Source organism: Hipposideros armiger, unplaced genomic scaffold (assembly GCF_001890085.2).
Source record: "Hipposideros armiger isolate ML-2016 unplaced genomic scaffold, ASM189008v1 scaffold_646, whole genome shotgun sequence".
Lineage (NCBI taxonomy): Eukaryota > Metazoa > Chordata > Mammalia > Chiroptera > Hipposideridae > Hipposideros > Hipposideros armiger.
The window spans coordinates 933,126-944,909 of NW_017731996.1; the positions used below are offsets into that span (position 1 = coordinate 933,126).

Genomic DNA, 11,784 nt, shown 5'->3' on the forward strand with positions numbered 1-11,784 from the left:
CCCTCCCTCCCTCCCTCCCTCCCTCTCTCCCCCTCCCCCCTTTTCCTTAGCTACTACTTTAAGTCTCCCTAGTTATTTTTTTACCTCAACTTCCCCTTCCTCCTCCCTTTTTCCTCTTTCACCTGGGGGTGCTATTTGAAATAAAAAGGGCATGGTATTTGGAATTAAATACCTTGGTTCAAGGCCCAATTATGCCACATTCTAACTAGATGAACTTGGGTACATTGTTATTTCTGAGCTCCAGTATCCTCATATACAAAATGGTATCTATTATTCCAGCTTCACAAGACTCTTGTGAGGGCTAAATGAGATAATGTATGTCAAAAGTATGCCACATGAAAGTTGACCAGTCTTTCAGAGAACACTTCCTGTCTAGTAGAGTGCCAGGCATTGTGCTAGGTTTTGGAGATTCAGAAAAAAATAGCGTCTATTTCCTATTGGGTCATTTAACTGTGTTTTGTCAATTCTTCAAATTATTTTTCGCTTTTGAGTTTTTTCCATTTTTATTGCCTCTACCCTAATCCATACCATTATCACCTCTTGTCTGAGCCACTTTAACAACCAGCTGGTATCCAAGTTGTTTTTTGGCATTTATATTAATGCCAAACTAGTAATTGTTCTGAGAGATGGTATGGTATAGTGGAAAAGGTATGGACTTCATAATCAACAGATCTGGGTTTGTATCTTGGCCTCACTTCTTGCAAATGTTGTGACACTGGGCAAGTCCCTTTATTACTCTCCTAATTTGAACTCTTTTTTTTTTCTTTTTTCTTTCAACAGGTAAATATCAAGGACTGTGCTGGGTGCTAGGAATATAAAGAAAGGGTTAATAGGTTCCTCAGACTTGAAAAGTGTCTTGGTCTAGTGGGGGAGACAGATACAGTCATAAATAACTATGGTGTAACATGCAATTGTAAAAAAACAAAAAAACAAACCAAACCAAACCAAACCAAACCAAACCAAACCAAACCTAACCTGTCGGGCCGGCTGAGTGGTGTGATGGTTAAGAACTGGCTTGGGACGCCAGAGGGCCCAGGTTCGGATCCTACATATGAGGGCCAGTGACATTGCCCTCTGCACCTAAGATGCTGAACAACAGCTCAACCTGGAGCTGAGCTGCTGTGAGTCGCCGGCCATGGTGTAGGCTGCAGCCCCTGCTGCAGTGGGTTGCCATGGGCTACTGTATGCAGCCAGCAGCCAGTGTGAGCGGCGGTCAGAAGCTGGCGACTGATCTGCCTCACCCGGGAAGAGCACAATGATGGTGCCAAATTGGGCCAGTGAAGCAACGTCCTCCACAACTAGACTGAAGAACAAAAGAACAGCAACTTGTCTGTTCCCCTTCCCCCATTTCCCCAATAAAAATCTTTTAAAAACAAGCAAAAAAAACCTGTCTTTGGAGTCAGATATAAAGGGCAGCTTATGTAGTGGTAAAAGCACAGATTTAATTCTAGAGTCATGTTGACTGGGATCTAATCCCTACTCTACCATTTATTAGCTGTATCACCTTGGGCAAATTACTTAGCCCCTCAAAGCTTCAGTGTGCTCATCTTTGTAGAATGTGTATATTGATAGAATTTAACTTACAGAATTCTTATGAGAAATAAATGAAATTATATATGTAAAGCACTTAGCATAGTTTATAGCATATAGAGGACATAGCATATATTAACAAATAATATAAGCTCAATAATTATGTTATTAAAGTATAATGGTTAAGAGCTGAAAAATATAGACTTCAACTTCATTCTTGAGTTGGAGTCCTACTTTAGCAACATGCTGGCCATGTGAATATGGAGAGGATATTTAACTTAAACCTCAGTTTCCTCATCTTCAAAATGCATATTGTAACAGTGCTTGACTCATAGGATGTAGAAATTGAAAGAGCTCATGTATCTAAGGAGCTCTGACCAAGACCTGAGACTGTGTTTCATGAAAGATAGCTGTTGTAATCTTTATTCTTGTTCTGCCATCTGCTGGCTGTTTTATCTTTGATATGTAAATTAATATTCCTGATCCTCAGTTTACCTATTTTGTTCGAAGTTGGTTTGAAGGCTGCAAGTAAGTTGACCCTTGAACAAAGCAGGGGTTTGGGTGCTGATCCCCCCATGCAGTTGAAAATCTGTGTATAACTTTTGACTCCCCAAAAACTTTACTAATGTCTACTATTGACTAAAAGCCTTACTGATAAAACAGCCAGTTAACACATATTTTGTATGTTATTTGTACTATATACTGTATTCTTACAATAAAGTAAGCTAGAAAAAAGAAAATGTTAAGAAAATCATAAGAAAAATACATTTACAGTATTTATTGAAAAAATCTGTGTATAAGTGGACCCACACAGTTCAAACCTGTGTTGTTCAAGGGTCAAATGTATATATAAAGTGGCTGGATTAGTGCCTGGTACCACACAGCTGTCATTCAGTACATAACAGTTACTGTTAGTGGTGCAATTTAATTTCTCAGGTGCTGAGAGTAAAATTAATTCTGCCTTGAGAATAAGGAAAGTCATCACAGAACTAGTGCAGTTTGACTGAATTTTGAAGGATGTGTGCCATTTTGCCACATAAAAGGACTAGTTGAAAAAAAGGCTCAGAGGTGTGAAAGTGCCTGTTACAGTGCTTAGGGAAGTAGGTTGCATTAAGGGGCACTCAGTTTAGTGTATCTGATAGGTAGCATATTCTGTGGGAGAAGGTGGAAAATGAGGCTAGACAGGAAGGTTGGAGCCGTTAGTAAAATATTTTGAATAACCTTGCTAAAGTGTTTATACACTTACTCTTTAGGTCTCTTTGTTTTTCCAACTTCTAACAGCAAAAGAGGTGTAAAATTTCTTGGTAATCCTGTGTTTTTTCTTAAAATTTATGCAGTGTTTGCCTTCTACCTAACATATTTGTTTCAATTCAAAAATATTTTAAGTTATTTACTGGTTCCATCACTTATTTCCCTCACCTCCAGCCTCCGATATCCTCATCCCCTCAAATAATCTTTGAGTGTGTTTGATATTCTAAGATGTGCCAAGTTCATTCTAGAGGTTTAGTCCCTTGGCACGCCTTTGCTGGGAACCCCTTGTGTGTGTTTCCAGCATGAGAACTGTGGTTATAGATGATACGGAGCTTTTGAAATTTCTTTTTGGAGAGTGATTGGATAAGAGCTGTGCATTAAAGATCTGGGTTGGGCCAGATTGAGTAGAAGCTTCGTTTTGTTTAATTAAAAAGAACTTTTCTGTTTGTTCTTCCTAGAAATTGTTTGGTTTTTGAACTGTGAATTACTTCATGATCCAAATGAAGTCAGACTTGACCTTCTTTCTCTCTTCTGCTTTTTTAGAAGGAGCTTTGTTTTTCCTTTGCCTGGGGTGTGCCTAATTTGTAAAGGGAAAAGTCTCTGAGCAGGAATTTCCAAGAGATGAATTGTTTAGACACCAAATTCCAGCTTCTGCTTTATCCTTCCATTGTTAGTCTTTCTGTACTGCTGCTATTTGTTGTGCTAAAAATGAAATAGGAAACACTGATGTCTCAATACTTCTGTGTTAGCTTAAGTTACTGGAATTTGGGTAATCATGATGGCAGTATAGGTTTTGGGCTGGGTTTCAGATAACCTGAGTACAGATCTAGTTTTGTCATTTGCTTGATATATAACCTCTCTGTTCTTCATCTTTAAGTGGGGATCATTATCCTTGTTTACATCACAGAAGTTCTTTGAGTATCAGGTGAGATAATGTATTTGGAATTGGTATGTAAAGTTGAAAAGGTAGTATGTTGAAATGGATAAGGTCATAGGTTCTGGAGCCATACTTTCTCAGATTGAATCCTGGCTCTGCCCCGCACAAGCTGTGTGTGTTTCCAGACAACACTATCATAATTCTAAGTTCTCTGGTTCCTGTTTATCTCATTTAATCCTCAAAACAACTTTGTGAGGTAGGTATTATTATTTATTATAAGATGAGAAAACTGAGGAATAGAAAGGTTAGGTAACTTGTGTACTGTCATACAGTTAGCAACTGAAAAGCTGGTATTTGCACTTTAGTTCTAAAGTCCAGGTTGTTAACTATTAGGTAAATGCACTTTCCAACAAAAGAGCAGCTGACTAGAAAAGTCTTATACTTACTAACAGAAATTAACGTAGAGATAAGGGGAAGTTTCTTTGAAAAGGAAGTTTGTGGGTCCAAAAACCTGCTTTTGTTCCTTGCTGATCTGATTTTACCAATTGGAAAAAATTTTTTAGAATGATTAAACATTCTAAATGTTCATATGTTACTGCCTGGGTTTGTTCTGCTAAAATGACATAAAATTATATACTCAGAAGGTTAATATATCTGCCCTCTGACAGTTACCCAACTTTCATTTGTTTTCTCTTCTGCAAAATAAATTATTTTGAAATTTACCAACTAAAGTGAAAGGGCAGTTTGTTTCATCTGAGTGATTAATTTTAAACATTTAGGAAGATGGTACAACGAAGAGTAGAAAAATAAAAAAGAATTCATTGTTACAACTCAGGAAATAAGACTAGCCAAGTTCTATGAGGCAGAAGTTGAATTAGATTATTTCCTCTGAACTTTTTCTAATGTGTCTCAGCTTCATCTAGCTGTAGAGGAGACTTTATTACAGGTGATCATGTGCTCAGGTAAAAATAAAAAGTTTTATTAATGTGGAAGAAAAGAAGAACAGATATTAGAGTTGGCAGCTAGCAGTCTCTGCCACATTGGGCCAGCCACTTAACTTTTGTGAAGTCTGTTTCCTCATCTATAAAATAATGTCTTTGTTACCCACCTTACTCAGTTATTACAGTATTAAATGTGTCAATGTGAAAGCACTTTGTAAACTAAAATAACGTACATATTTTAATAACTTTTTGATTATAGAAATAACATGCTGTATAGAAAGTTTGATTTATTCAGAGAAGAAATGATAGCACATCACCCAAAGTTAACTACTGTTAACATTTTTATTTATTTATTTTTGTCTTGTATTTATAGATTTATAAATTATTTTTATGACAGCTTTATTGAGATACAATTCCCATACCATAAAATTCACCCATTTAAAGTACATTCAGTTCAGTGGTTTTTAATATATTCATAGAGTTGTGCAACTATAAATAACTACAATCAATTATAGAACATTTTCATCATCCCCAAAAGAAGACTTGTACATATTAGCATTCATTTCCCATTTTCCTCCATCCTTCCCTCCCCCAGCCCTAGATGTCCAGTAATCTACTTTCTGTCTCTATAGATTTGCCTATTCTGGGCATTTTATATAGATGAAATGATACACTATATGGTCTGTTGTGACTAGCTTTTTCACTTCGCATAATGTTTTCAAGGTCCATCCATGTTATGTGATGTATTAGGCATCTTTTTTTTTTTTATTATAACTCCATTTTGTAGATATACTATATGTTGTTTATCCATTCACCAGGTGATGGACATTTGGGTTATTTCTACTTTTTCTCTGTTATGAATAATGCTTCTGAAATACTTCATGTACAAGTTTTTGTGTGACATGTTTGCATTTCTTTAGGCATATACCAGGACGGAAATTACTTGATTATATGGTAATTGCTAGATTGTTTTCCAAACTGGCTGCACCATTTTACATTCCCACTAGCAATGTACAAAAATTTCAGTTTCTCCATATCTTCACCAACCCTTATTATCTGACTTTGTGATTATAGCCATGCTAGTGGGTGTGAGATGTTATTTCATTGTGATTTTGATGTGCATTTCCCTGATGATTAATGATGTTGAACATCTTTTATCAGATTTTTGGTCATTTGTATTTTTTTGGAGAAATATCCTTTAATATCTTTGTTTTTACTTGTCTTTTTATTATTGCGCTGTGTTCTTTATATATTCTACAATAGATATGAATCCCTTACTAGATACATGATTTGCAAATATTTTCTCCCATTCTATGGGTATTCTTTTCACTTTCTTGATGATGACCTTTGAAGCACAAGTTTTTTATTTTGATGAAGTCCAATTTATCTGGGGTTTTTTCTTTGGTTGTTTGTGCTTTTGGTGTCATATCTAAGAAACCATTTACTAATCCAAAATAAGGAAGATTTATATCTATGTTGTCTTCTAAGAGCTTAATAATTTTAGCTGTCATTTAGGTCTTTGATGTATTTTGAGTAAATTTTTGTATGTAATGTGAGACAGGAGTCTTCATCCTTTTACTTGTACATGCCCAGATGACCTAGCACCATTTGTTGAAAAGCCTATTATTTTGCCCATTGAATTATCCTGGCATCATTGTCAAAAATTGATTGACCATAAATATAAGAGTTTATTTCTGGACTCTCTATTTCATTTATCTGTATGTCTATCCTTATGCCAGCACCACACTGCTTTGATTACTGTAGGTTTTGTAGTAAGTTTTTAAATTGACAAGTGTGAGTCCTCCAACTTTGTTCTTCTTTTTCTAGATTGTTTCAGCTATTCTAGGTTCCTTGCATTTCTCCATGAATTTTAGGATCAACTTGTTTATTTCTGCAAAAAAGGAAGCTGGGATTTTGATAGAAATTGTATTCAATCTATAGACCAATTTAATAATATTAAATCTTCTGTTCCATGAATATGGATGTCTTTCCATTTATATAGGTCTTCCTTAATTTTTTAATTTTACACTTCTTTTGTTAAATTTATTCCTAAATAGTTTACTTTTTTTAATGCTATTGTAAATTGAATTATTTTCTTTTCAATTTATTCATTGTTAGTGTGTAGAAATATAATAGATTTTTTTTTGTATTGATTTTATATGAATATCTTACAAACTTGCTGAATTTATTTTTTGTTGTTATTCTAATAGTGTTTTGTTTTTCTTTTAAAGATTTTATTGGGCAATTGGGGTAGGGGAACAGACAAGTTGCTATCCTTTTGTTCTTCAGCCTAGTTGTGGAGGATGTCGCTTCACTGGCCCATGTTGGTATTATTGCGCTCTTCCCAGGTGAGGGAGATCGGTTGCTAGCCTCTGGACAGCTCACACCGGCTGCCGGCCATACACAGTAGCTTATGGCAGCCCACTGCAGCAGGGGCTGCAGCTTAAGCCGTCGCCTGCGACTCACAGCAGTTCAGTTCCAGGTCGAGCTGTTGTTCACCATCTTAGCTGTAGAGGGCAGTGTCACTGGCCCTTATGTGGGATCCGAACTGGGGCCCGGCTGCTCAGAGCTGGCATCCCAAGCCAGCTCTTAACCAACGTGCCACTTGGCTGGCCCTCTAATAGTTTTTTTGTGTGTGAATTCCTTGGGATTTTCTTTTTTTTTTTTAAAGATTTTATTAGGGAATTGGGAGAGGGGAACAGTGTTGGAGAATTGGGGAAGGGGAACAGACAGGTAGACAAATTGTTGTTTTGTTCATCAGTCTAGTTGTGAAGGACGTCGCTTCACTGGCCCATGTGTGTATGATCATTGCACTCTTCCTGGGTGAGGCAATCAGTCGCTGGTCATTGGTCTAGCCGCTCACGGCGGCTCACGGCAGCTCTCACCCGCTAGCCACTCATGGCAACCCAGCTTCCTTGGGATTTTCTTTATATGAGATTATGTCACCTGCAAACAGATATATTGGTTTGTTGGAAAAGTCATGACATATTTTTTCTATGTTTTTCATTGCAAAAAAGCGTCATGACTTTTCCGACAACTCAGTAGTTTTACTCTTCTTTCCAATATGGATACTTTTTATTTTATTTTCTTGCCTAATCCTAGGATCTTTAGTACAATGTTAAATAGAAGTGGTGAGAGCAGACATCTTTGTCTGATTTTAGGGGGGAAATATTCAGACTTTCAACATTAAATATAAGACTAACTGCGTTTTTCATAGATGACCTTTATCAGGTTGAGGAGGTTCTATAAATATTTTTTATACTTTGCCTTGTACTATGAGTATTTTTCTATGTGATTAATATATCTTCGAACTAATTTTTAATGGCTACATATTAATCAGCCATTAAAATGTCCTGTGTAGTATGTGATTAACAGTTGTGCTCCTGAGTCAGTTTTTAATTTGAAGACATACTTTGTCACTTACTATGTGTGGAATGCTGAGAAAGGTGTTACTTTTCTGAGCTGGTTTTCAGTTATGCAAAAATGAAGATAATGCTTGACTACTTTGTAAAATTGGGGTGAGGAATAAATGAAATAATGGACAATTCATGTAAAACACTCAACACAATCATATTGAAAGCACCTAGTAGATGGTAGCTACTATAATTATATTATAATTGTATTATTGTTGTTGGGGACATTTAGTGTTTATTTCTTTTTTTTTTTTAGTTTAAGATGCTTTGTCTTTTTTTTTTTTTAAGGTTTATTTTTTTATTTTATTTTTTTAATTGGAGAATTGGGGGAGGGAAACAGTGTTGGGGAATTGGGGAAGGAGACAAGCCAAGTTGTTCTTCAATCTTAATTGTGGAGGGCGCCAGTCGCCATCTGGCTACCCGTCAGCAGCTCATGGCCTCTAAGCTCAAGGTGCTGTGTTCCATCTTAGTTGCGGGTGGATGTAGCCACGATCCCAAGTGGGAGTCGAACCAGCAGCCTTGTTGTTAAGAGCATGTGCTCTATCCACTGAGCCATCCAGGCGGCAGCTCAGTTCAAGGTGCTGAGTTCAATCTTCATTGCGGGCGGGCATAGCCCACCATGGAACAGGCAGTCTTGTTAGGAGCATGTGCTCTCACCAGCTGAGCCATCCTGCTGCCTGTTGGCAGCTTAGCGGCAGCTCAGCTCAGGCTCAATGTCACTGGCCCATGTGGGAATCGAACCGGCAGCTTGGTTGCTCAGAGCTCGCGCTCTTAAGGTAATTCTTAACCAACTGAGCCACTTGGCCAGCCCCTAGAGTGTTTATTTCTATAATTAAAATGCTTACACTTAAATTTTTGTGCTTATTTGGTTCTTTATTCCTCAGACTGTCATAACTGGTAACCTTTTTCTTTTTTGAGGATGCTTAACACCTATAGCAAATTTTTTTTACCTAAATAAATTTATTATATTTGAATATAGGTTGGAATGGGGATTTTTGTGGGAGATCCAGTTGGAAACTAAATTAGGGCTAGATTTTGGAAGGACTCAGAAATCAGTCTAACAATCTAAGAATTTTGTCTTTTGTCTTCAGGCCCATTCGAGGCCACTAAAGTTTTGAGCAGGGGAGGGGTCATGAGTGGTAATTTAGGTAGATTAATTTGCTGTGCCTCTGAGGTCTTCCCTGACCATCGTTGACTTAGTAGGGCACCCTGCTATGTGTTTATCCAATATGTCCTCTATTATAGTATTTAATAGACTTTATGAAAATATTTGTTTAAATGTTTCTCTTCTACTTACTGAGAACATGGATCACATGTTGTATTGCCTAACACAGTATTTGGCATAGTAAACAGTGAATAAAAATACTTGTTGAATGAGTAAATTAATGTTTTGTTCTCTACCTTTTTGGAAACTAACTTGCTGGCTTTTGTGTTCCCTTTATGTTTTTTTCCTGGGCTCCAAGGAGGAGGCATCTCCCTATTCCTTACTTGATATCTGCTTGAATTTCCTGACTACTCACCTTGAGAAGTTCTGTTCAGCAAGACAAGATGGAACATTGTGTCTGCAAGAACCTGGAGTATTTCCACAGGAGGTGGCTGATCGACTGCTTCAGACCATGGCTTTTCATGGTAAAACATAATATAAACAGAGGAAATAAAATTTTGTGCCATTAATTGGCTTTGGATTTTGAAGTGTTACTTAGCTATTTAATTATTTTTCTTAGAAATAACGGAAAAAGCCAGATGAGCCTGATTCTAGGCAAAGGAATTCACTTATTTTTGCCTATCCTGCCACTTTTGTGTGATTTGAAATAAGCATTTTTCTTTTCTAAACTGGGAAAATTACTTTTTTTCTTTTTCTTTTTTTTGTTTGGGAAGCATTCTCATGGCAAAAATAACTTCTCTAACTTCCAAAATATACATTTAGAAGTGCTGGTATAAAATACTTATACCTTTATTTGGCAGTGGGAGAATCAATAAATACTATTATAGAAAAACTAGTTTCTGCTTTTGACTTTTGAAATGGGAAATCTTAGCTAATTTAGTACTTCTGTTTTTGAAAATAAATTCTAAAAATTAATTGGGAAAGTCTCATGTATGAAATTCTGATTATGTATGAGGATTTTTCTTCTGTTTAAGTTTTAAGTTGAAATACAATGCTTTTATATATTTAGGGTTTATAAACTATTACAAGTAGGAAATACAGTTTGTCCACAACTACAGAATAAAATGAAAATGTGGCAATAATAATAACTGTAATTTATTGATTGCCTGTTAAATGCCAGGCATTTTATGTGTTTTCCTTGAATTTTCTTAACTCTATAAGGAAGCTATTATTACCCATTTATATACAGATAAGGAAACTGAGGTTCAGTGAAGTAATTTATTAAGGGTCACACTGCTAGTAAATTGTGGAATCCTTGTTCCAATACAAGTTTGTCTGATTCTAAATTTATGTTCTTTTCACTGTGCCACACAACCTTTCTTCACTTACATTAGAGGCATCCCTGCTCCTAGATGGCAGATAAATGATATACACTTTTTTGTGACTTTAAATATATACATATATACATATATACATACACATATACATATGTGTATGTATATATTTATATATATTTAAAGCATAAGTGTAGATAATGCATTCCAAGGAAGGGTGGGAGAAATAAGGCTGTAATTGAGGCATTTTGGAATAATTTAATTAAGAAGTTTTCAACACTCCTTGGTTTTCACTAAGTTGCTCATTTATGTAGTCTCTTTGAATTCTTCCAACCTACCAAAGGAACTAAGGTAAATTTCACAGGTACTATATATGTTAAAGTTAAAGGCCCCTTAAAAGCTGCACAGTATTTAAGAAATTATGCCAGTGCTAACATTTCTTTCTAGTTTCAATTTAATGATTATGCTTGGCATATTCAATTTAAATATACACATATATTTAAATACATATTAGCCTATTAAATTTAAATATACTTTTAAATATAGTATATACACATATAATTAGTCTTTTAAGTGAGAAGAGTTCATGTTAACTAAAGTTTTAACTTTGCCAGATTTTTTTGAAATATAACTACTAATAGCTAATAATAGCTATTAATATAAATAGCTAATGATAATAGAAATAGCTAACATTTTTATGATTATTAAATATTATTATTATTATATAATAAAGTACTGTGGCAGATGCTTTATGTGGATAAAATAATGGAAATAGTTTTTAAGTAAGTCTAACTAAATGATTGTCCTCCAGAGTAATGTCTTGAAGATGCTGTATGCTTGATCAAAATGTATTTTCTACTTCTTTTCAAGCTGCCTTCAAATGAGGAAACTGAGGGTCAGAAAAGTAACTTCCTGCCCCATTTGTGTTATCCCAATGTGATAACCTGCCTTATTCAGCAAAAAGTGTTCTGAATTATTTAACCTCTTCATAAAAATCATATCCATCAATCAAGAGTGGATATTACTGAAAGTATGCAAAAATACATTGCCAGTTCTTGTCACAATTTTAAAGTTATTTCATAAAATTTTCTGCATGTTTAAAATTTTCATAAAATGGGGGAAAAGTTTCCATGAATGGTTTTAAAACTGATAATATTTTTTTTCTAATAGCATAATGATTTTAGACAATACTTATTTACATTAAGAATTTTTTATTGGGCCGGCTGAGTGGCTCAGTTGGTTAAGAGCTCGCTCAAAAGTTTGAGCTCTGAGCAACAGCGGTTCGAGTCAGCCCGAGCTGAGCAGCCGTGAGCTGCCAACAGGTGGCGGGATG

The 11,784-nt window shown here is 35.6% G+C and overlaps 1 protein-coding gene across 2 annotated transcripts in view; it reads left to right on the forward strand.

Moving 5' to 3' along the window:
- The window catches only part of ZYG11B (zyg-11 family member B, cell cycle regulator), an 85,813-nt gene that overhangs the window by 25,282 nt on the left and 48,747 nt on the right, over positions 1–11,784 (forward strand). For both annotated transcript variants that reach the window (XM_019625969.1, XM_019625970.1), the window contains exon 2: positions 9,476–9,641. In XM_019625969.1, coding sequence (XP_019481514.1) covers positions 9,476–9,641 — 166 coding nt within the window. The remainder of the gene's footprint in view (positions 1–9,475; positions 9,642–11,784) is intronic.